General features: G+C 28.6%; 1 protein-coding gene across 3 annotated transcripts in view; it reads left to right on the top strand.

The window, feature by feature from the left end:
* The window catches only part of mus302 (mutagen-sensitive 302), a 46,188-nt gene extending 19,084 nt beyond the window's left edge, over positions 1 to 27,104 (top strand). For 2 of the 3 annotated variants that reach the window (XM_075372559.1, XM_075372558.1), the window contains exons 5-11: positions 2,402 to 2,562; positions 4,184 to 4,324; positions 6,082 to 6,336; positions 9,483 to 9,705; positions 15,821 to 16,040; positions 19,277 to 19,503; positions 23,106 to 27,103. In XM_075372559.1, the coding sequence (XP_075228674.1) occupies positions 2,402 to 2,562; positions 4,184 to 4,324; positions 6,082 to 6,336; positions 9,483 to 9,705; positions 15,821 to 16,040; positions 19,277 to 19,503; positions 23,106 to 23,338 (1,460 nt within the window). In that variant the 3' untranslated portion in view covers positions 23,339 to 27,103. Of the gene's footprint in view, positions 1 to 2,401; positions 2,563 to 4,183; positions 4,325 to 6,081; positions 6,337 to 9,482; positions 9,706 to 15,820; positions 16,041 to 19,276; positions 19,504 to 23,105 lie in introns of all 3 variants that reach the window. The other variant, XM_075372560.1, reaches the window with a different exon arrangement.
* Positions 27,105 to 27,799: the final 695 nt, after the last annotated feature.

Below are 27,799 nucleotides of genomic sequence, written 5' to 3'. Positions count from 1 at the left end.
ATCATGTTCTGAATTTACCTGTTTATTCATTAGTGTTTTTTTATTTTAAAATGTTTAAATATAAATGTTTATTAATATTTCAAGATCTCCCTGTTTGTTATTGTATGCCCATATATGATGACGTGATCAGCTACATTTGATAAATTCTTTTTTGCTCTTAGGTGTTCCAAAAATGTTTGTTTAAAAGTAAATTATTTATTTATCTAATAATTATAGCAATATATATTTGTTTATGATTATTACAAATAATTCTGGAAATGGTACTTTTATAAATGGATATAAATATTTTGGTAAATTAATAATCAATTTAAAATATTCATTATAATTGCATAATTACAGGCATTAACTACTGTATACTTCTACTATACAATTACTTTTAGGTTTATGCTGTTTGGTTTTTCAAATGGAATTAATTCGGCTCGTTACATATGATCGTACAGTAACAAATGTAGAGAATAATCTTAAAATATTAGACATCAATAATATTAATTAATAAACATGAACAAAAAGAAAAAAATGTTATATTTACAAATTAAACATTAACATACACTTATCAATAAAGAATTATATTTTAAACTTTATGAACTACTTAAATTGGCACAGCTATTTTCGTAGCTCGTTTAACTGTAATAACAGTTTAATTTAGTTGGGCTTAACAAGTATCAAATTTTACACTTATTAATATTTTATAACTCATGATGAATACAGAAATTCAAAAAGCTTATTATTTAAGTTATTAAGTTTATATTAAGCTTGCTATTTTGTTGTGGTTCAATTGATATTGTTTTGTTTTTTTTTTTTTTGCTGTAAAGACATTTTTATCAAAATTATAATCTTTGATGGAAGAAGCTTTTACTTGATGAAAATCCATCATAACAAAATGAAAATTAAAACAATGTTTTTGATTTTTATTTACAAAAAAAAAACAGCTTTACGGTACACAGTATCTTATGTACAGATTCTGTACGTAACATCTGAGGAAGGTACTGCGTATCGAAAACAGCTGTCATTTATTAAAAATTGTAATCATTAAAATACCAAAATACTTATTAAAGTATCAAAAAAAAAAAAAAAAACTAAAAAGAAGGAAAAATAATCATTGAAAATTCTACTTAAAGCAAGATGCCAGCAAAGTAGATTGATTATTGCTATTGTGTTCTGCAAAGACAAAGTTAGAAAAATAAAATTATTTAGAGGCTCTGTTTTTTATAAAACATAACAATGAAAAGAAGACATTTTGTAAATTAGAAAATGTGCACATTGTATGTTACAACAATTGGTATTTTTTAAATTTGTACCTATAATTTTTATTAAAAAAAGTAAAGTGCATTATTGTTTTTTTTCTTTATACAATAGTTTTATAATGTGCATTTTTCATGTAATAGTTAAAATCCTTTTTTTTATAATCAACACTATTGGTACAAATTTTAAAAATACCAATTTGAATTTTTTCACCATGAATACATTCAGTCCTCTTGTAAGGATAATCTACAATCTGTTGCACACAGTTTTAGATAAATATTAATTCCATTCAACTTTATTCTTGTAAAAATATATTACCTTATGATATACATCACAAAAAAATTGTTTTAAGACTTATGTCTCATTTAATAAATAAATAAGTCATAAATTTGTAAAATTGGCTATTATTTAAGATAAGAATAATTTTGTTATACTGAACTATGTATTTTAACAACAGTGGTTTAGTACCCAATAGTTTCCATTAGAGTATAATATTCAGGCAATATTGTATTCTACTCATATGGAAAAATAAATGCTTAGAATTTTTACTGTGAGTATTTTTTATTTACTTATATAATAATATTTTATTATGCCAATATCTTTATGCAATAAAAAATGGAGAAAACTGAAATCATAATTTTTACTTAAATATTCATGTAGCTTATTTTATTTTTATTAAATAAAGAATACAGTAAATATATTTTTTCTCACCAGTTCGTTAAGAAAAAAAATGACTGTTTATCCAAAGTGAATTTGACCATTATTTTTTTTCTTTCTACTCTATTATGATCTGCATATAAATATCATGTTTAATACAAGGAATTTTAAAATAAAAAAATGATTTAGTAAAATCAATTAAAGTCAACTGATATGATTTCTGATTAAATTTAATTTTCTTCAGAACACTTGAAGTGTTATTACTTTATTACATTCCCAGTTGATGACTGATTGATAATAAGATCTCTGTCAATATTGAATTAACAAGTGAGATAAAATTGGTTTTAAAATTTTTAATGAAATAGAATTTTGTAATGCTTAAGAGAATGCTCATGAAGTTTTTGAATTAAGTCATATTTATTACTGAATAGTTATGAATGCAAGTAAGTTAGTAATGTATATTTTATCTTTTGAAATAGATTAATTCTTTTAAATTTTATAGCTAAGAAAAATAGAATATCATCTGATGATGCTGATGAAGGAGATGATGGTATGACATGCTCTGTTTGTCTCGATGTTTTTACTAATTCTGGTCCACATCGGCTTGTCTCCCTTCGATGTGGACATCTTTTTGGAAACAGCTGTGTGGAACGTTGGTTAAAGGTAATTTTTCTTATTTGATTTACAATAAATTATAAGGAATTTTGTTTTATCCAGTTAGTTGAGGTTATAAATTATACATTTATAAGTTATACATTTCCATGTTGTGATGTTTCTGTTTAATTATTTCAGTTCTAAACTTTAATAAAATAGGCAGCTTTCTTATGAAATCTAGCTATAAGTTTAGCAACTTTATACTTAACAAATGAGTTTGGTCTTTGAGGACTAAATCCCCTTTGAATTTGGCTCTCCTTTGTCTTCTTTCTTTTTCCTAAGACAAAAATGAAATTTAAGAAAGTCTTGATATCACTGAGGAGAACTTATATAAACTGCAAACTGCAGGATTCACTTAGTATGTTAATGGGCTATTCAAGGACTGTAAGGTTTTTTAGCAGTTGATTGAAGTAAAATTTAAAATATGATTTAATTAGAAAAATATAATGTATTTATTGAAAACAAACATGATGAATATTATTGTTTTTTATAACAATATCCAAAACATTGACAGTTTTGAAGTATATTAACATTAGAACAAACCCAATCCAAAAAAAAACTGAAAAATTGTATAAATACATTCATAAATTCAAGTAATATCTTATGAAACATCTGATCATATTTGTCAACAATGAACTGATCGAAATTGAAGTAATTTGATTAAAAAAAATTAGAATAGTATTATTATCTACAGTAGAAGGAATGTAAAATTTTTCATAATGTTCGTTTTTAAACTGCGAATGATGCAATGATGCTATAATAAGCTCCTTTTATTTTATTATATAACTTATAAAATTCTAATTGTAATTTTCTGAAGATGCGCTGCAACAGTAAGTGTTAGCAAAACTATTATTTGGTTAATGATTGTTTTACTGATTTGACAAATGGATTATTTACTCCTTTTATTTAACTGTTTTTGAGGATGGATTTAATTTTACTTGTCTAAAAGATCTGGTTGACCTAAAGATTACATGTGGTGTTCATTAAGAAATCATATCAAATTCTCTAAAGAGAGTGACTAATTTTAACTAATGTAATAAAATAGTGAACTACCATTAGTTAGGAATAGTAGTAACAAACGGAATAACTCTGATCTTCATTGAATTAGAGTTGCTGAAGTTTATTTAGTACTAGTTTATTTAGTACTTATACTTAATATGTCAAACACTTGTTTAATTAAAAGCATGTTTTATTTATTATTATTTTTCTCCCTAGTTCTATTATACTTTTTTACACATTCATGTTAGGCATGAAAAAGTTGTTTTAATATCAGTTACGGTGTGTGAGGGCAAATAAATTATATAGGGTGACCAAAAAAAATTACACAAGCAGAATTTTGTTATAAGTTAAACTGTAAAATATGAATAATTTCAAAGTGTTTTTATCGATTCACAGAATGGTAGTTAAAAGTTATGGGATGAATTTTGCTTATACTTGTTAGATTTTAATTATAATCTGTGTACATTTTTGAAATAAGAAGACATAAAACTGATTTGATCAGTTAGTTATTAACATTTAAAAATATTTGAAATGTAATTTTGCAATCTTGTTGTTCTTATGTGTTGCCCATCTTGCATGATATGAAGTATTTACATTATATATTGATTTTTAAAGTTGTTTTGAATTTCAGTCAGGTTGTATGGGTGGTGCAAGACGTTGTCCAACGTGTAATAAAAAAGCTAGCATAAAAGATATTAGAGTTATCTACGCTAGAAGGTTACAAGCAATTGACACTTCAGAAAAAGATAGAATACAAATGGAGTTAGATAAGGTAAGTTATTCTAGTTTATTTTTCTTTTGTGTTTTAAAGGCAGTAGAGATATTGCATTATTGCATATGATTTGAATTTGAGATAATGTTCATATGGATTTTTTATATGTATTTTTTCATTGTTTGTTTATATACATATACGAAATACATATACATATATACAAAATTTATCAAAACGGTTCTGTGAATTTGGATTTAAAAAAAAAAGTAAAATAGTCATTCCATTGTTTAGTAATCAGTCAGTTCAGACATCATTGTTCAGTTTCGTTATACAGGGTTATTTTTTTTCAAGGTCCTATCGGTCACAAAATAAAAACCCCCACAAAAATCGGATGAACCTTTGCGCATATGTGTTGTGCAGCATCTCTAGTATGGCCTTCAATCACGCCGTTTAGGCGTCACTTCGTTTAGTTCTGAAAACGCAGCTAGCACGTAAACATGTCTGCAACAATAGCATCTCCAGCCAAGTGTGAAGTGCGTGTGGTAATTCGATTTCTTCAGGCTGAGTGGTGTAATGCAGCTGAAATTCATCGATGAATAAGTAATGTATATGGTGAAACTTCAATGAGTGACAGCAAAGTGCGACAATGGTGCAGGAACTTTAAAGCAGGATGTACAGATGTTCATAATGCAGGCGGTCAGGGAAGGAAGCGAGTGTCAACTGGTGATCTCATTGAGCGAGTGGATGAGGCAATTCGAGAAAATCGTCGGTTCACAATTTCTGTATTGAGTGATTCGTTTCCTGAAATTTCAAGGTCAGCTCTCTACACCATTGTGAGTGAGAGACTTCAGTACCGCAAACTGTGTGCGAGATGGCCGCACACTGCAGCTGTGACAAAGAAGCTCCTGCAGTGTTTTCGTTGGGAAGTGTTTGATCACCCACCATACAGCCCGGACTTGGTTCCATCTGATTTTCACCTCTTGCTCACATAAAACGCTGGCTAGGAGGACAACATTTTGGCACAGACATTGAGCTGCAGACCAGCATAGGAACACGGCTGAAAGCACAGGCGGCTCTGTTCTATGACGAGGGTGTTGGAAAGTTGGTACCACGCTACGACAAATGTCTAAATCGGAGTGGTGACTATGTAGAGAAATAGCGTAACTATGTAAGTACTTGTTAGAAATAAAAAAGTTTTTATTTTCACTGTGGTTTTAATTTCGTGACCGATTGGACCTTGAAAAAAATAACCCTTGTACTTAAACAGCAGGTTTGCAGTTTTTAAATTTTCACTGAAATTATCTTGTGGAAATTTTTTTTAAAATTATGTTTTACATGTTTTAATAATATCACAATAGGTATAACTATCTGTAGTAATGTAGTGACTGAAATAAATTATGGGGAATACATCCATTTTCTAACAACTGTTATTTGCTAGTAAAATATTAATATTTAACATTAAGAGATTTCCAAGGTAATTTTCTGGTCTTATGTGACATAATTATGTTAATTTTTTTTTATTAACTGCTCTGTTTTCAAAATATAGTTTAGCATGTAGAGCACTTAAAGCAGTGATAATGTAGAATCACTGAAGAAAAGGTATTAAAGTTGTGTACTTTAACTCTGATTTCAAGTGGTGTGAAGAAGGATATTGTTGCCAGTACAGTAATTTAAATACATTGAATTACCCAGGACGTTGTGTTAAATAACTGATTCATTAGTTCATGCTGGTCCATTAAACATTATCTTTTCAAAAAAAAAAAAAGTAAAAAGAATTTGTGCATTATGTTTACTTGTAATTTAATTTTTTTTTACAGGTTAAGGAAGAAAAATCAAGACTAGAAATAGATTTAACTAGAGTTAAATTAAACTGTGATATGCAACAGAAATTAATAGACTCTTTAAAAGAACGTATATCATTTTTAGAGAATAGTAAAGCTTCTTTAGATAATAATCTATCCCAAAAAAATGTGGATTCAAAGTTAGGTCCAGTTTCCTTTATTCAATCTATTGAGTTAAGTAAATGCAGTGGTTGTAGAGTGCTCAATTATTCTTCAAGTATTGGACTCATTGTAAGTAGTTATTTTTTTTACAGGTATGTTTCTCATTATCTTCAAATTTTACTTGTAAAGCTATACTTTGCTAATTGTAATTCAATTTTTTTTTTTAACTTTACAAAAATATATAATTGAAATGTAAAATAGAGAAGTAGAATATACAAAATGTGTTTGTTATTGCTGTATATTTTTTTATGTTGTGTAATAAACTTAGAATCCTGATTCAGTAACTGAATTAATTACTGTTCTTTAAAGAGCTTATTGTTTGTAGTAAAAAAAATAATAGAAAATGCAAGTAATATTTAATATTTTTCTGAATACATTAAAAGTATATTTACTAAACTGATTAGTGAAGTAAACTTCACTAATTTAAAATGTTTGATTTGTAATTTATAATAACTTCTTATTTTTGTGAAGAATCATTTGCTAAAAATAAAATAAATATGTGTAGTAATCATGTCAAAAGTATTGATTCATGTCAGAAGCCAGTATTTTGTTGTACCACAATATACTGTCTTGTTTCTTTTCTTAACTGTGGTATTACTATTCCTTTAAATCATATAGCAATTTAATGTTGATTTTCTGATAGCAGCTCTTTTTTTATATTATTATTTCACTAAAGAATGCCATGGTATTATGCTTCAAATACATTGAGTACTATTGACATACCATTGCATCATATCTGCAACATAAGTATTAACTGGTGGCAACAGACATTTTAAAGAAACCTTTAAGAGAAAGTATTCAGATAGATCAGTAATCAGAGTTAACGCTAAATTTCATGTATATAAATAATTTGCTCTAACACTTGCTGTGTATATTTTGCCTTTTAGTAAAATGTGCTTGTATAAATCAGTTTAATGCTCTAAACCAGTGGACCTCAAACTTTGTCAATTTAAGGAACCCTTATGAGTATAAAATTATTTCACGGAACCCAGGATCATAAACAATAGAATATTCACAATCTAGGTAGTACGTATAAAGAAAAACATTTTAATATTCTTTTATTATATTATAGTGAAAGTTAAAAAAGCAATACAAAATAAAGTTTATATGTACAAATGAAAATTTGAATTTTAGTGACTGGGATGAGCTTGCTTTATTTTGACTTTAAAGCAAGGTTCTATTGTCATTATTTGTAAATGCATTTCATGTTCAGCATCCATTTTATTTCTGTATTTTGTTTTTGTTCTGACATATGTTGAAAACAACTTTTCGCGCAAATATGTCGTAATGAAGGACATTTAGGCTTTTATGGCCTTTGCAGAAATTTGAGGATATTCCATGTAAATTTTTAACAAAAAATCAAGAAGATATTCTCATTCATATCTATATTTTTTTTCAGATATTTTGCTACTTTTGTCATTTATTGTTGTGGCTGTATTGTCATTTTTTTGTAATTTTCTAGTTTTTAACCAGAAATCCATCTGTAATGGGTTTATTAGTTACAATAGTTATTAAAACTATATAAATTCTATGATTACAGCACTAGAATTTCAAAAGGCTTACTTTGAACACTTTTATATCAAGTATATGTCGCAGAAAAAATAAGTAACACAGACTTGTAGAACAAATAGGTCAAATTATAAAAGTACAATTTAATTTAACCTTCTAACCTTTAACCTTTTAACTGCTGGCTACTGAATAAATAGTGAGTAGGGTTATATGCTAGGTACTGATCAAGGTCACTGTACCCACCAGGCTCAATACGTTTTCTATGGGATAGAAAAATTATCACAGATTTATAAAATATATGATAGATTGCACTACAGTACAGTGAAAATATAAACTGATAACGTGTATTTGTAATGAAAAAGCTGTAAACATATGTGTGTGTGCATAGTAGACAGGCACCATTACCATCAAATACATATATGTGTCCATAGCAAGTCAGGCACTAGCATTGCTGAACACATACATGTGCACGTAGCAGTTAAAAGGTTAATTATGGTAAGCAGGTTGAAATGTCCACTATTCTTGGCTGGCACAAATACTCGCTTTCATATGTGACTAGTTGTCAAACGAACATGCAGATTGATGATAGTTTGACACTCGAGTAATGTTCCGCTCCTCCACACCCCCACTCACACTACTAGTGATGCAGCAATGTAGCAGCCAGTGCATTATCACAGATGCCACAGGCTCGTTCAGTCAATTCAAAATGCTTTATTTTTATTATTTTCATCATTTTTAATGAATATTTTATGTATGTTTATGGAACCCTTTAAGACAAGGGTTCTGTGGAACACAGTTTGAAAAACTGCTTTAAACCAAAGGGTCTGGGCAGGACTAAGTGTTCAAATTGTAAACCTCATAATTATGAAATTACAAATTTGATTACTATGGCCACAATCTTCAGCTATTTATTGTTGTTTGTTATTCTGTCATTATTGTATTGTCATCTCATCTACTTATTTACAGTGAATAGCTTTATTTTTCAAGAGTAAATGTAATGCAAATTATTTGGAAATGTAAAATAATTCTTATGTTGTAGTTATAAATAGATTTTACAAAAATTTCTGAAATAATATTAATTTTAACAGTTTTGTGCAGTAATTTATAATGAACGACCAAAGAAAGTTATACATATTTGTATGGTTCTTTGAACCATTGATATGGCCTCATATAGCTGTCATTTTTTTCTAGTCAATTATTGTGTTTTCCCATTATTCAGCTTCTACATTTCCTCTCTATATTGTCATCCCCGTCAGAGTTTGGTTCACACCCAAGAGTCTCCTTTTGTCAGTTATGGCATTCAAAATTGTCTTAATCTGAGATGGAAAACTGGTTTTCTGAGGATGCAGCTAACTCAACGTTATTAATCTTCCACCCTTTATGATTGTTGTTTAATTGTGTGTTTCGCTCTGTATTGTATTCTCCATTTCTCATCTTCCAAACCTAGTGTAGAAATCTTTCTTAGTATACTATTTCCAAAAGAAATCGCCTTTCTTTCTAAAGAAAATTTTACAGACCATAAAAGAATACTGTTACGGATGGGTGTTTGTTTACTTACCTTACCTTCATAATGTTTGAGATGTGTCTGAAGAAGAGATTTTTCCCTTGTTTTAATTTGATTGTGATTAACTATACATTTGACACTAAATAATTATAAAACTGTTTATTTTTGTACATAATGTGATTTTTCTTTTTGTCGTTTACAGGTAGTTTCACAGAAATCAGCCAATACTTTATTCCCTGGTTATGGAATTCGTAAAATAGATAGTATAGATTTAAGGCCAACTACTTTCATTAACCTTCACAGTAATGTAATTCGTGATTTGGCTTTTCATCCTCAAGATAGAAATCTACTATTGAGTGCATCATTGGATCGCACGGCTAAAATCTTTGATAACGTGTCAAATTCTGTAGTACAAATTTTTAATTGTAAGTTGGTGTTTTTTTTTTTGTTTTATAAAATAGCCTCTCCTATAGTGATTATATTACTCATTTTATTCAAGCAGAATCTTTAATTATAGGTAAATAGATAAACTTGTATTTAACTGGATAGAATAATTAGTGTTGTGATTTTTCCTTGTGTGAACAAGTGTTTTTTCTGTTTTGTTTTAATGATATATAGTTTAAATTTATATGTAGCTTACTTATATAACATATGACGATCAAGTTATGGAATTCAGTTTTTCAGTTCAGTTACTTAAAGCTCTGTTTGTATCTTTATGATAAAATAGTATCTTTTTATTTAAAAACAATAACCAAAAATATGAATTCTTTTTTTTCACATTTTTATGTTAAAATATGTATTTATAATTTTATGATGCAAAATAAATTTAAAAAAAATTTATTATTTCTATACTTGTGGAGGACTTAATGAACATTGAGCAGTGGGTACTATTGTTTTGCGTTCTTGAGAAAAATGAAGATTTTTTTTCATTTTGGGGGTCCCGTTCTCAAGGGGAAGCATTGAGGTAAAATTAATTTTTAATAAAATGATCCCTAATACATTTAAAAAAAGTACTTTAAAATTATTTAAAACATACAAAGATACTGCCATAATTCTAAATAAATAAAGTTGTAATTTTTTAGGAAGAGGGTGAAAATTTTTGGCTAATCTTTTTTCAAGAATGCTATAGTGTAAGGGCTGTTAAAAAATGAAGATTTTTATATATTAAATGCAATGGGTAACATATAAAATAAATTTAAAAAAATATTTTTTACTACCAGAGTTATTAGTGGGATTGGTAAAAGATTTTTATAATGGTTTGACTGCCTATTGATGTAGAAAATACAGATGTAAAAATCTCCCATTAACTCCTTTACTGAAACAATATATAGCTAAAAAAAAGAAAATTATGCAGGAATTTTTTAATGGAGGGAGGGTGAATCTATATATATAAAAATGTTAAGTTCGTTTGTGTACGGCTTCAAAAACTCAAAATGTTCTGCACCGATTGAGCTCAAATTTTAGCACGATATATAACCCGCATCAAAGATTGTTTTCATCTATTTTTAATAAATCTATCTATCTATTTTTAATTTGTACAGTTTTTTAATAAATAAGAGGCTAATAAATCAGATGGAAATGTAAACAAAGGAAAACCAATCAGATCAATGCAAGATGGCTGCTGTCAAACACAATGACCAATCACAAAGAGCCTGTATGGCCGTTGCCAATGTAAACAAAATCACAACTAATTAAGTAACAAATTTCTTTGAATTATATTTAACAGCTAAAACATCTGTATTTTATTAAAGAAAAACACCAAAACAAAAAGAAAGCCACCAAGAAGGATGACTTACAGTAAATAAGTTAAAACACCCAACTTTCTTATAGCCCAGATAGACGTAAGACTATGCAAACAAAAAAAGTTGAAATAACCAAATATACAGAAAATAATATCCCTACATAATGACCAAAAATTCCTTTGTTAGTTTATTTTTTTACATATATATGACCAAACAATTTTTTGGTCATTTAGCGTTCTTTGCTATGTAAAAGCAAAGAACAAAATTCACAAATAGTAACACTGAAACCACACACCTAAGTATTCGTTTTTTTTTGTTTTTTTTAACCTCCGAAACCACCGTTATGCATTGCTTCCGATGATGATATGAATGATTTATAGCGTATGAAAATGCCATGCCTGACTGGGATTCCAACTCAGAACCCACCGGATTAAAGTCTGAGACGTTACCACTTGCGCCACGGAGGCCGGCAAACATATTCGTTAGGAGCCGAATAAAAACACGACTTACCAATATGGCGTTGTGTGTCAAACCAATTTTATACGGACTATAATTACTTTTAATACGCAAAACCCTTTGCAATGATTGAACATTAACTTAAACCTCTTCAAAAATTATTCCTTTTTAACTAAGCCACATTTTGATATCATTGTTTTTCTATAACACGGTTGGAATTCTTTTCGTTTAATGATAAGAAGCGTTGTCGAAGACAATAACCGACTTCTCTTCCAAAGGACATAATACACTGCTAAAGTATTTCTAAATAATTCAAATTCATGTAATTTTTTTACGAATCGCATTTTTATCAAAATCTCACCTTTTTCTCAATTGATCTGCGGGGTTTTGTTTTCTTTGGAGACTGTAATGCATTAGTAGATTCATTCTCGAGAATCACGTTGTACACTGAAGCAGCACAACTTCTACTTACGTTAGCAGTTTATTAACATCTGAAATCAACGCCGTTTGATTATTCTGTAATTTGTAAGCATTACTGTGCTTTTGTAAGCATTTAAAATGATGTGTTTTTTCGCTCAACTTAAGGGCTTTTTTCGCAGCCCACAAATCTTTATATATAAAAATGTTAAGTTTGTGTACACTTCAAAAACTCAAAATGTTCTGCACAGATTGAGCTCAAATTTTAGCACGATATATAACCCGCATCAAAGATTGTTTTTATCTATTTTTTGCATCAGTCACATACCCGCGATCGCAAGAAAACAGTTTTTTTAACGGTTAGCTGTGTACCAGTGACCGCACCATCTGCCGGAAGCGAGGGGAACATTCGCCATACTAGCTAACGACAACTGCAGTCACATGTGAAACAATACCTGTTCCCAATTACATTGTTTATTAACAAAAAAAAAAAACGTATCCACTTGCATCTGATTCAGATTATTATACAATCTGAATTAAATATTCACTTTAATCGAGCTACTTTTGTGTGATCGTGTCGTGATTGAGCTGCGCCTTTCACCAAGCTCTGAATTTTTTAGAAAACGACCAACAGTGGGATATATGTATTAATGACGCGTGCAACACTGCACATCCAAACCAAATTCGCGCATTATTTGCAATTATATTGACCGTTTGCTTCCCTTCATCTCCTACAGAGTTATGGGAAAGATATCGATCGCATATGGCTGAGGATATTCTCCATAGAGTACGCCTAGAAAATACCAATATGACCATGGAATTTACAGAAGGCATTTACAACGAAGCATTGATAAATATTGAAGACAAGTGCTTAGCTATTACAAATAAAGTTCTTAGTCAATTGGGAATGCCAGCACCCACCTGAGCTGCGATTGCTTCATTTGATGTGGATTTACGCCGTGAACAGTGTTACAACATTGGTGATTTTCAGTCATATATCCAATCAAACATTCCCAAATTAACGCATGAACAGAAAGGCATTTATGATCGCATAATGCACATGATAAATGACGGAGTTGGGGGACCTTCTTCTTGGATGCGCCAGGAGGAACTGGGAAAACATTCCTCATTAGATTGATTCTAGCAATGGTTCGATCAAAAAATAATTATCCTGTTTTGGAATATTAATCAGCCAAAAATGCAACGGCACGCGACTTGCAGTTAAGAAATTGATGAATAACGTAGTGGAAGCAACGATTTTAACGGGGCCTTTCAAAGGTGAAGCTGTCCTCATTCCTTGAATACCCATAATCCCGACCGATACACCATTTTTATTTAAAAGATTGCATTTCCCAATTCGATTGGCATTTGCAATCACAATCAATAAAGCTCAAGGTCAGTCTCCAGGATTGTGTGGTTTAGATTTAGATGCGGATTGCTTCTCACATGGGCAAGTGTATGTTGCTTGTTCCCGAGTCGGCAAACCAGATATAAAGGCAAACTAGCCTTTATATCTACACAGACAGTGGAAAAACAAAAAAATATTGTATATCCACAAGTATTGCAAATTAAACTTCTATTAAACGTATGCTTTGTTTTGTTTCGTTTCTCATTTCTCATCCATGCAACCGCAATGTGCCTCAGCGAAGCGTGGCGGGTAGAGCTAGTACTAAATAAAAATTTTTGGTAATTTATGATCTTGATAAAAAACTTAAACTTACGTAAGAAATTTCTTTTTTTACTAAAGTCCCCCAGTAAAGATTTAAAATTTTATTTCAGCCAAAAATTCCCCACCCCTTTTTATAATTTTTGGAAAAATTAATTTATTCTTTCCCCCCTGAAGGTAGTACCAGTCAACAAAATTTGAAGAAAATTGGTTACTGGGATACTTAAATTATTACACCAATATATATATATACATTGCACAAACATCCATCTTTTTTGACTTTGGAGCATTGCAATAAAAGATTTGACAATTATAAGTAATTATTTGGAAATTATTATTTACTATTAAAACATTTTTTTTTATGTATTTGAGGCTCCAAATATAAAAAAAGGCTAATTTATTGTAGATTTCTTTGACTGATCTATATTATTGCTATAGCAATAACGTAGATCCTATTATTGCTATAGCAACAAATATCGTTATAGCTGGGAAAGTAAAAAGGATAAAATATTATATTTTATTATTATAATTAAAAAGGACCCTCCTTTGGAACTCCATTAATGGTTAAGAGTAGCTTGAAATAGATTCTCAAATTACCATGAACCATTGTAGAATCACTTGTGCACTTTAGGTTCACTTAAGATTAATAACCTACAGTTTTAATATTACCTTCAAATATAACTTAATGTGAGATCCATGAGAGGCCATTTCCATATTTAACGAGGCCAGTCTTTCATGTAAATAATTTTAAAAAAAATATATTTTACTACCAGAGTTATTAGAGTGGGATGAGTAAAACATTTTTGTAATAGTTTGATGTAGATGGTATTGATGTAGAAAATATAGATGTAAAAATCTCCCATTAACTCCTTTACTGAACCAATATATAGCTAAAAAAAGAAAATTATGTAGTAATTTTTTAATCGAGGAAGGGTGAATACTAGTACTAATTGAGGAAGGGTGTCTGCGATTTGGTTGGGAATGTTTTGGTACGACTTAGAAACATATTTGAACTGGGTAGGTTAGTTTCTTTATGATTGTATAATCCTCATATCTGAAGTACCTGAAAGGTACTTCATAGTGATGAAATCTCTTTTATGTCCTTTTCATAATAATACAGTGTGTACCTCCTCTCTTATGTCTGTTTCTAATAATTTTCTGTTATTTTTTCAACTATACCTCTATAATATTTTGCTTTAATTGAAGTATTTTTCTGTTTTTAATTTGAGTTATTACTAAGAATATGTTTCCAGAATAAGTCTTCTTTTTTATTAATTTCTTCATACCTTTTCAGTTGGTGCATCTTAATTTTAATAAATATAATTTTGGATCATATACAGTGAAAATTCCTTATTCATGCTTCCCGTATTTGCGGTGCAATATTCTGCGATGTCTTTTCTGTATTCGCGGCTAAAATTTTCTGTACTTGCATACATTACATTGTGTAGTAACATTAAAAAATAAAAATATTAAAAGATTTAATGGCACAGATAGAGTATAAACATGAAGAAGTTGAAGACACAATCCCTGGAAAACAGTTAAATGTCAAAACGCTTACCAAAGGTATTAAACTATCCCATGATCTTAACTAGTTTTTTATAGATGCTGATCCATATTTGAATAGAATCTTAATCTTTAAGCGCAGAATTGAAGATGCCATACAAGAATACTCAGAACTTCTTACAGATTTAAAAACAAGAGTGAGAAAAGGATAAAATTACAAATTTTTATAAATGCAATCCAAAATACGGTGGGTTAGTTTAGTAAATTTCCTTTACAGTAATTTTAGTTTTAGTGTAGGTAGTACTGTAGTACTATTTTCTTGACTTTTTAAGGCGATTACTGTGTATGATGATTATGTAATACTGTTTTCTAATACAGTACATATTGTACTGTAGTGAGTATTTAAATCAGAGTTCATTAAGTGCTTACAAGTAAATTAGCAAATATACTGTATTCTGTTATATATTATTTTGTTAGTGTATCTATGTACTGTATTAAACCAGTGCTTATAATTATTGTTGCTTTCTGTATTTCATCAATAACATCGCTCTAAGTAAGTATGCATGATTTTTTTTTAATTTTATATAGAACCTAACCATTCTTCCGTAAATGAGTATTAGTTTCATTCTATATTCACAATTTTCTGTATTCGTGGCATCTTTATGGTCTCTATCCCCTGTGGATAAGGAGATTTTACTGTATATAATTTATATTAATTTTATGTTAAAAAATGTACATGATTTTTGTTTAATACAGGTGAAAATTTATTATGGTCATGTGCTTGGGATGTTAATAATCCTCATCAATTACTCACTGGAAGTCAGAATGGTATTGTTACTGTTTATGATAAACGTCATACTACTGATCCTATTTCTACATACATTACTAATGGAGATACTACACCTGTTGTTTCTTTAGTTACTATACCTCCTACAAGAGATTCTGTGCTTTCAGTTGGAGGAATCCTTTCTTGCCGGTAAGTATTATAAATTTTCTATAGATGACATTTTCTGCTAAATAACAACATTATGTTTCTGTATCAACTGATTTTCTTTTTCACCATCATCATTTGCAGTACCTCCCTACAACTTTCTTGATCTTTTGATTGATTTTTATCTTTTACAATATCTTATGTTCTTATAGATATATTTTATTTCAATATGAAATTTATGTACCACTCGTTTCTTTTTCCATTCTTCAATGGTAAAAATTTCCTTTTTTTAATACGAGGACTATTCAGAAAGTAAGGAACGTTTCCACCTGACACCGCCAGGCGCATGCCAGTCGCATATATATTGGTGTGCTCGTGCTCGGCACCTCAGTCAGCGTCCAGCCGTGACAACGGGAACATCTCCGCACTGCCCGTTTTTTTATATACAAATTTGAAATGTGTGCTGCAATCGAAAATCCCGCTAGTTGTGAGGTGCTAGTTGGGAGGTGCGGTCTGTGATTCGTTTTTTGTTGGCAAAAAACTTAAAACCAATAGAAATTCATCGGGAACTGTGTGAAGTGTACGGGAACAACGTAATGAGTGAAAGTTCTGTCAGGAAGTGGTGCATTCAGTTTAAAAATGGCCGAACACAAGTTCACGATAAAGTTCTGAGTGGACATCTGAGCATTGTGACTGATGATCTGGTCTCCAAAGTTGACGAAAAGATTCGTGAAAACCGCCGTTTCACAATAACTGAGCTTTCTCTATGTTTCCCACAAGTTTCACGGACTTTATTGTTTGAAATTGTTTCACAGAAGCTAGGCTACCACAAATTTTGTGCAAGATGGATGCGTCACTGAGTGGTTGAGATCACAGGCGGCAGAATTCTGTGACACAGGAATTTCAAAGCTTGTCCACCGCTATGATAAGTGCCTGAATTTGTATGGTGATTATGTTGAAAAGTAGTATTTTAGTCCCTCTTTCACATGTATATAATAAAAAGTTTTTCTTGTACTTGGTTTTTTAAAATTCCAAAACGTTCCTTACTTTCTGAATAGCCCTCGTATTACAATTTTACTCCTTTAAATTTTTGATTTGTTTTTTCTTTCTTCTTTTTGGTCCTTCCACAGTCCCTCTTTCAGATAATTTACCGAGCCTTGTGTTAATAAAATATTTTGTCTGCTTTGTATTGTAGGCAAAATAATTGTAGGTTTCCTGATATAAGTTATTATTTTAATGTTGTATTAATATCCAAGAGTAACAAATATTTGTGTATCACTGAGTTTGGTGGGTTAATATTATTATTTGTGTTGCATTGTTATGTATAAAATTAAAAATGCAATAAGAGCCTGTTAGTGCCAAAACGCACTGGCTGCTGAACAACAAGTGATACATTATATAAGCATATAAAAAAATCATGCATGAAAATTATGTACTAGTTGGAGGTGGGCGTGTTTCTATTGTTTCTGTTCTTTAATAAAAAAAAAAAAGAAGCTATTTGTACAAACTATTGGTAAAATACAGATTAAATTATTAATCTGTTAGTATTCATGACTCATTTTTCTATTACATTACTAAACTGCTTGTTTTTTGTCTTAAAAAAAACACAGTTTAATTGTAATATTTTTCTCAATGGATTGACTATAGGCTGCAGGATGTTCGGTTGATACCAGAAAATGCCATATATCATTTTATCCTAAGATTTGACAGTTTTATGAACCTTTTATTCTGCAGTTTAATATTACAGTATTTTCATTAATAAGATTTATTTGGTTTTTGAAACTGTTTGATGTTAGCAGTTAGCTTACAGCTATTTAATACTGATAAAACAACAGTTTGCTGAGCAAATGACCTATTCTTAGTAAACTGCAAACAGTTTATTCACTTCATTTGTTTTTGTTAACGTAATGTTTGTTTGAGTGAGCTGATGATAGCTCTGTTTGATAATTCAATGTTTTTGGTATGCAGTATTACTATTGGGTGGAAAAAAAACAGGCCAAAGTGAGACAACAGTTGGTTTTTTTCTAAGAAACAACAGTTTAGTCAAACTGTTTGATATTTTCCAGCACATCACTAGTACTAGTGCTGTGCTCTACCAAGATTTATTACTCATATTCAAATACTTCTCAAGAAAAAAGTATGGTTAGATGCTTTTTGAATTAGATGCTCATATTCATTGTTACTTGAGATAAACACATTTGTGCTGTAGAGATGGTAACTGAAACAAAAGATGGATACAATATATATATTAATTTTTAATATAAATTAATTTGTATTGGTACAGAGGAGTATGGTTATTAAAAGAATTGCTTTAAAAAAAAAATATATATATATATATATACATATAATATAATAAAAATAAAAGAAATATTCTCATTTCCATGATAATTTTAATAAAGTTTATTGTGTGTATTGAATGTGGAAGAAGAGTTTATCCATTTAGCCTATTTTGTAAAGGTGGAAAAAATGTCATGTATTTGTATTTCAGTGTGAGTACAGTGCAAGTCTCATACTAGCATTGCATCAAAATACAGTAGATATAAAAGTAGAATTGTTTGATGTGTTCATTTAAAAAAAATTAAAGCTGTAAGTATTTATCTTAGTTAAAACACTATTTTTTTCAATTATTTAGGCACATCTATTGATATAGTTTAGAACTGTTATTTCTTTATCCATGATATTGGATTTCCGTATTTGAAATAATGTGGAGATTTCCTTGTTATTTCCCTGAGTCAATTATTGTCTGCAAATCTAAGTTGATATTTAAAATTATTGCATATTTTTTATGTTCATGTTTTCAAGAATGAAATTTTAATTCTGTTTCATATATAAAATATTTTCATATTATTTATGCCTGAATGTATGTTTAATTTTTACTTTAGCAAGCAAAATTAGAGTTTTGTTCATTATTCTTATAAGCTTTTATGTCTTTCTGAAAGTATATTTTAAAAATAGTTTATCCAGCACATAGTGTCATGGTTAGTATTAGCTGGGTAATTTGCTGACTTCATCTAGAGATACTAAAACAAACTGGAATAGTATGACATGACCTTTTTGTAGTGTTATTCTACATAAGCTAGAATAATACTCAACCTTCACTTAGCGAATGCAACATTTTTTTATAGGACAGAGAAATCTAATTGAGAACAATGACATAAGAAACAAGTCATTTATTTTATTTGTGAAAAAAAGAGTAAAAATTGATGGAAATCATAAACTGCTCTTGGTTTTATTTATTTCTGTATTAATATTTTGATGTTTTATTATTTTTTTAATTTCAGTTTAAATGCTGTGTATGCATATTGTGGAATTTCTACCACTAGCCAACTGGTGATGATAGATGGACCATTTATATCATTAAGTTATGATTCAACATCACAACTGATTTTGGCATCAACTAGACCAAGCAGCCGCTTCCCAGTTGCTAGACATATGCTTAATCAATTTGCTGCACCTGGAGATTCAAGTTTTTGTAATAATGTACAAGTATTTACTTGTGGGAATTCAGGTAAGCACACGATGACAAATCTCTAACTCATCTTGGTGTTTAGTATGCTGAGTTCTTAATAATGTATATGGCAATGAGTAAAGCTATCAGTTCTCGAACTGAAGGTATTAAAAATTATGTTTTTCAGCTGGTATTATTAAGTATATGTTTCCATTATTATAGTGTACAAATGTTTAATCAGCTATTATCAAAGATAATATATTGGACCAATCAATTCCTCATATTGAAACAGTGCATTTTAATGAGCCATTGATTTAAATTTTTATGAATGTACCACTTTATATTTGTGCTATACCAGATATTAGAGGAAAAAAGTCCTGCAACCTGTACATTCAAGATGATTTAGTTATCATTATTCTAAGATAAGATATTTTGATTTGACTCAGAATAACAGGTTCTTTGAGGTGGAACTTTGATTTTCAAGTTTTTGATGTGGAACTAATGTGAAGTGCAGGTCATGAAATTTTGCAGCGACAACCCAAGAAGTGTGTGCAGGTGCAATAATGTGATGAAAAAGCACTTTCTTGGTCAGATGTGGATATGTAGCCTGAATAGCACCCTTCAATTGGTCTAAAGTGTAACACTCTCCAATGATGGTCCTGCCTTTTCATAGGTGTGGTGCGAGAACCACACCACCAGAATCCCAGTCACGACTTTCCTGCAGATGAAACTATTTTCTCTTTTTTTGGTGCACTTTCACCTACTCCTCTCACTATTTGGTCTCTGGCATGTAACAGTGAATTCATCTTTCATCTACTGTTATAAGACATTAAAGAAACTCAGTGGAATCACATTTAAATAAATCTAAACATCTTTGAGAAATATTTATTCAAATGCGTCTTTGGTTGACTGTTAAACAATTGTGGCCTCATTAAGTGGAAAGCTTTTTTATATCCAAAAGATCATGTAAATTGTATTGGAAATGGTCTATTGAGATGTTCGTGATGTCAGCAAGCTCACTTACTTTCAGTCAATAATCATTCAATACGGCATTGTGGGATTTTGTGACAATTTTCATTGGTTGCAGTAGTTTTGAGCGTCCCAAGTGTTCCATCATTGTGAATGGGTGTATGATTACTTTTAAATTCAGACCACTTTTTTACCATTGAAAACAAAGAGGAATATTTCTTTAAAGTGGAATCCAACGTTTCTTATAAGTCCGTTAGAGTTAAACTTTTAAAACAAAGTAAAATGTCAACACTTGTTTGCTTTTCTCAATCTGCACAAACAAGCAACCAAAACTAAACCCAGTGTAGAGTAATATTACATTTGTAGTTCAGAGTAGATTATTTTATTTTTGTGTTGTTTATATTAATACTGTTTTATTATGTTTGTACTTCAAATTTTATTTTATTTATAGTCTTTTTTGGTTATAATCTACCTGTAAATTTGAGATTTTGTTTTTGTATGTGTGATTTTTATATGATGATGCATTAATAGATTACATACTTAATTAGCAAAAACATAACTATCTTTTGTGTTAAAGTAAAACTATAAAAACATCCTGGGATATATTTAATTGGTATTTATCCAAAAATTGTTCTAACAAAGATTAATATTAGTAGTGTAACTAAATGCACACATCTATCTGTAACTTTATAGCACATCACGTAAAAGATATTGCACTCATTTGGTCATACTTGTACTATCTGTGTGACAGGCAAATAACTTTCCGAACGACCATGCTAATTTGTCAGAATATAATTATGTTTACTGTTGTACACAATATGCAAAATTTAAGTGATATGCAGCAAGCAGCAAACCATTTTTTTGTATTTTCCTATAAAAGAGATTTAATTTGAAAGCCATAGAGAATGTTGTGCTGTACTATATATGTTGATTTTTTGTATTCTTCAAATGTGTAACTGATATTTCCACATTTATATACAGTAATGTGCAAATTAATCTGAAAACAGGGAATTTGTTTGTTTGTTTGTTTCTATGTTGTGGTTACACTGCTTGACCACACTCATTTTTTAACTTGTCTGTAATGTGTGGTTATTTATTGTTCTTTGGTTAATTACAATTTTTTTATTATAGATATTGTTTTGTGAAAGTTCATTTCATTTTTTTATTACAAAACCATATTTTCATATTTTTTGTTCTGCGTGTCTTGAATATAAACTGTAATAATGGACATAACTCCAAGAAAGCGTTCAAAAAATGTTTTGTTTTTTTTAACCTACCAGTATGACAATGACAAATTGCTTCTGAGCGTGGTGGTGAACTAGGGAGAGTGAATGCTATTTTAAAACAATTTAAAGAAACTGGTTCCTTTTTATCTCAAAGGAAAGGCAAATATGGCTGTAAAAGAAAAACTACTCAATCACAGGATTATAATTAGTGAGAAAAAGTAAACTTGAACCAAAATTATCTGCTGTGGATTTAAATTGAGTATTAGTGACCAGTAGAACAGATCTACATGTTACAACTCTTAGATGCCGACTTCTTGCAACTGGATGGAAAGCTCATTTGCCAGCTAAAAAGCAGTTTAACACTAAAAAAGGCTCTTGTGGGTCAAAGCACATGCTAACTGGAACAAAGAAGACTGGGAAAATGTTATATTTTCCGACAAGTTGCATTTTTATTTCCACGGAATAAAGGGTTCTACATGTTAGAAAAGCATCATCTGAAAATATATCATCGGCTCACATCCATCAATCAATTAAACATCCCCTGAAAAAAATGTTTCACATTTGTTCATTATATCCAGTAGATGGTATGTTGAAAAGCGGTGGATATATTAAGATTCTGAAGGAAAGGGTTTTGACATAATATCAAAACAAATTCCTACAAGGCAACAGAGTGTTCCAACAAGATTTGGCGCCATGCCATATTGCCAAAAAAGTGGTAATTTAGTGCTTTTGAGGCCATGCAGCTCCCCAGACTTAAATCCAATTGAAAGTTTTTGCAGTAGTCAAATATGACCCAAAAATAAATTTTAACACAAGCGTTTACCTTAATAAAGCAATAAATATCGGTGTGATTTCATGATGAAGAAATCAAAAATATATCTAGCACACTTATTGAATCGATGCTAAATTGTGTACTTGAAGTGATTAAGAATAAAGGAGTTCATATTAATTATTTGATATTCAGAAATTGTACAGGTATGATTTTTTTTCTAAATGAAGTTACTATGTATTAAATAACATCTGTGTTTGGATTAATTTGCATGCTACTGCAAATATTCTTGTCACCTTGAATGTAAATTTCATCTTCATTTTTCTTATAAACATTATCGTCATTCTGGTCACCTTTGTTTGAAATATCAAATTGTTTATCGTTTCCTTTCTTTATTCGTATAACAGTCATCAGAACATCATCTACCCATACAAAACATCTGCATGCATTTTACCTACACAATGTCTAACCATTCCAAACAATGACAATCATTTTGGCTTTGAGTACTTCATTAATCATTACTCTGAGTAGCTGTAGAAGTTTTTAAGAAACTCAAGTTCTCGGTTTATTAACCATATGTTTCTCCAATCAATACTTTTCCTTACAGTATTTATTTTTTTATGATTATTTTATTTCCTTCTTTTACTTATTTTTATCATGTGTAAAAAAATTGTAATTAACTTTTACTAATTTTCTAGGTCAGCTGATGTCGAGATCATGTCAGCTTAATATGCCCGATGGTGATGTATGGGTTGGAGCATATGATGAATCTGAACGTGCTGTGCAGTTATTGAGTATGAGTTATGGTGGTGCAATAAATAAGATTACTGTGTCAGAACCAGTTGTTGATTTGTGTCCGTTGGAAATGAATCATTCTTGCTTATTAGGTTCTCTCTCTGGTAACACTTTAAATGTTCATAAAATATATTAAATTCTTTTTATACTTGGGATTTTTTTATATCTGTAAAATTGTGTCTTGTGTAGAGTAATATTATATTTTTATTTCAGTGTAAATTGTTTTGTTTTTGTTTTGTTTTTTTCTTAATATTGTTTTATTATTTTTGTACTTGAAATTTTATTGTATATATAATTTTTTTTCTGGTTAAATTTTAAATTCTCATTTAACCTCTAAATTTTGAATTTAGTTTTTGTATGTATGATTTATATGTGGTTAGGTGTTAATTAATAAATTATATTATTAATTAGCAAAAAATAAACTATATTTTGTGAGACTACAAAAACATCCTGGGAGATATTTAATTGGTATTTATTCAGAAAAAGTTTTAAAAAATAAAATAACACGACGTCAAGTTTATTTTTGTTTTTGGTTTGAGATAAAAACAAATGATATGTAAAGTGATGGAATTCTTAAGTAATAACTTATATTACAGACAGTTTACTGTAATAAGTATATATGAACCGATCGTTAAAGTAGTATATATAATTTTTCATTATTATTTTAAACATTTATTGTATTAATTATAGTTATATGTTAATTTTTATGGAGTCTTTAAAAATATAGTTGGATTTTAAGTTAAATATTACAATAACATGTGATTGTGTTTATATTTATTATTTATTCATTTTTTTAAATTTAGTTTTTTTATATTATTTAATGTCTTGGCTAACATAGTAGTCTTGTTATAAAATCCTTTTTAATGTTATGGATATTGTAGCTCATTAGCTCGTAAAACTAAAATCATTAGACAATCCAGCTGTTATGTATACTTTTATATGGAGAAGAAATAATAAATACAAGTCATGATTATAAATTTTACATATTTCTTGAGGTTACATGAATAATTCAAAATTTATTTGTTTTACTATAAAAATCTGTTTATGAAAACACAATATTATCATAATTTTATTGTCAGTGTGACAAAACTGTAGGAGATGCAAAATAATGGAATGCATGTATATAAAATTGTCTGACGTGTCGTGTCTTGTATATAATTTCTAGGTAAAGGAAAAAATTGAAGAGGAATTGTATTTTAAAAAATTTACTGTTTAAAATTTATGTATGGTCTCTGATCTCTGTAAAAAAAATGATGTCCATGTTGTGGAATGTTGAAAAATCAATATTTTAATAAATTTACACTTAGACAAAATGTTCTGTTATACAATGCAGTTATTGAAGATCTTTGTAAGAAATTTGGTTACAATGACTAAACTTATGTTTAACCCGTTCACTACCTTGTAGACATATATATATCATTCAAACAACACCATTTAGCATACCAACAGTTGCATCAGTCATTTTCATATAACATGTGAAATCATTCTAAATAAAACAGGAAATATTTTCCTTTTTTAATTGTATTTGTTAAAAGTCACAAATTCTGTACTGTTCTCAGCACAAGAGAGTAACTCAGTATTTTATCCTGTTGAAATAGTATGTTCTTCAGGTTACAGTATCTACCTTGTTTCTCAGAAATGCTATGAAACATATAAAGACTACACTCATTAACTGTAAAGTTTAAATTAAAAAAAATTCTTATTCTTCATTATTTACATCCACTGTCTGTAATTATGGAACATGTTCTAAAAAAAATTATTTTTTTTTATGAAAAAATTATTTATTATAGTCTTACAAATTTTCAGTTATATAAGTTACTTTCTGATAGTAATAAGGTAGGAAAACAATAAAATTAATTTAAAAGATTCGTCTATGTTTAAATTGCTGTGGTGCTATTATCAATCATTGAAGGAAGTGTGTTAATATTGTTGTTTATGAATCAAATTAGGCTATAGAATTGTTTATGTAAATTATTTTTATAAAACATCACTGATTTGCTATTACAGTGTTAATTAATTACATGTATGGTGCACTTATATATAAGGAAGGGCGTAAGTTGAATTAAGTGATTATATAACAGTCCAAATTCATAATCTGATTTGGGTCTAATTTTCAAGCTTGTTCTTTTTTAAGTTCAATTTTATACTACACATACTACAAAAATTATATGCATACTCTCACATCTGTTATATATATATATAAAAATAGGTTCTGGGTAAGATAGTAAACTGCTTCTTTGTACAATCCAAACCTAATCTGTAACACTTGGTATATTGTAGCTATAACATTTGGAGTGTCTCAGGAAATATTTCACTGGAAATTGAAGGGTGTAAAGTAAGGTAAAAAGACAGTGGCTAGAGCTGCTGGTTATGTGTAATGAGAAAAATCATTAAAGTTGAAAGTTCATTAAACTGTTTCCTATAGATCCCTGAAGTTTAATGTTGATGAAGTTCACTATAAGAGGTCTAGAAATTTCATTCTTTTTAAAAAAAATTGCCATTTATTTTTTATTACATATAATGAAATAATTTACAGGATCATCCTTGTATTAATACAGAAATAAATAGGAGAAATTTTATTGCATATGAAGGGTCATCTGTAATAAGAAAAATACATTTTAAGATAGCTATTTCAGTATCACATTCACAAAGAACAATTGTACTCAGTCAGCAGTTGAAATTGATCCCAAATTCACTCAAGACATTAATGCAATATAGTCTTGTATAAGATTCTCCAGTGTAAGTTCTTCAACATTATAAACATAAGCTGATGCTTCTTCTTACCTAGATAAGTCAAATTACTGGGGACATTGGTCTGTGTAGCTGTTTTAGTTTACTTTACACTGTCTTTATAATTTTATTAATAAAACAGTTATAATAAAATTTGTTTTAAAGGTATTAAAATAAAATTTAAAAAATATAAAAGGTACCTTTATTTCTCTTAAAACATATTTATAAATTAAAATTTGAATTTATGGTATTCTTTAATATTTTTATAGAATCGTGTCACTGAATTTGAAATATTTCTATGTTAATTAAAATTTAAATCTACATAAAAAACATTTTATGTTATTAAGGTAAAATCATAATTTTTAACAAAAATTAATTCCTATTTTCATGTTTTTTTAATAAATTATTTTGAATTAGATATCAGATATAGTTAAAATTCTTATAAATGAATTATTTATATTTATTATGGAATTAACTTCTTTTTTTTTAATTATCCTGTTTCTGTAATTCATTTTAATAATTAATAATATGTAATTATAGTTTTTATACTACTATTAATGCTTTATCATTAGCAGATAACATTTGATAGAATGAATACAATCTAAAATATGTTTTGTCATTCCTATAACTTGTTGATAATAAATGATACTTAAACAAGCCAATACAGTATGGTAGTGCACATTTGCAATTTGCTTCTTTATATTGTAATATTTAGTAGTCTGTACTTATTTGCATTCCCTTGCCATACAGTTTTTTTGTTTTTTTTTTTTAAATAATTTGTGTGTGAATATATCTATTACTGGAATAATATATTTATATTTAAGCTGGAGTAATTATTGATGATTATTTTTATTTTCCTTAATTTTAAATTTTGTAAGAATTTTAGAGTGATATATGTACCCTTGATAAAGTTATCAATAGAAAAAATGAATTATTATTTTACTTATTTTCATTGATGTGTCAGATAATAATTTTTATATTGCTAATTTTTTTTAGCAGTAATCATCCTATATTTATCAAATTGTTAATGAGGTTTTACGATTAAATAAAATTATATAATAATTTTGTCAAGTAACATGTATATTTTTTATATGTAGAGCCAAAATTTATGTTTATAGAAGAGTAATAATTTATTTTTAACAGTAAGTAAAATGTACACTTTTTTGCATATAGAATATTCACTTTATATAATGTGTATATATATATATATATATATATATATATAATTGAGCAATTAATTACACAAAGTACAATGAAAATAATAATAAATTAAATAAAGAAATAGATATTATAAAACAAATTCTAAATATAATAGTTATAGTGAATCTTTAGTAGATAATATGTACAAAAAACAAATGTCAAAAATGAATAATACATATTTAATACCAATAAACACTCAAAAACTGATAATGTATATTTAAAATATGTATATACTGTTGTATCAACATTGTTGAAATTATAACAAGGATTTATGATAAAAGTTTATTTAATCCTTCATACCAGACAAATAAACATTTAAAAAATAATATGCTTAGCAATTCATATGATTTGTACAATTTGTGTGGTGTTAATAAAATAAAATGCAATGAATGTGACCATATTTATATAGGTAAAACCACTAGATCTCTTAAAACTAGTTTCGATGAACACTTTAGATATTATAAAAGTAGAAAATTGGTTACTTTAATGTTTCTGATCATCTTAGTAATACACATTCAGTATCTGATATACAAATTCAGAAATACTGGAAATTAAAAAATACAATATTAATACAAATAATTTGGGCTTAGACATTTTAAAAAGATTTATATATCTAAATATAAAAGTAAATTTAATTTGATCAACCTGCTTACTTAGCAACATTGAT

The sequence above is a fragment of the Lycorma delicatula genome, chromosome 8, assembly GCF_047948215.1.
Source record: "Lycorma delicatula isolate Av1 chromosome 8, ASM4794821v1, whole genome shotgun sequence".
NCBI classification, from domain to species: Eukaryota; Metazoa; Arthropoda; class Insecta; order Hemiptera; family Fulgoridae; genus Lycorma; species Lycorma delicatula.
This window is presented reverse-complemented; position numbering and strand designations above follow the sequence as displayed.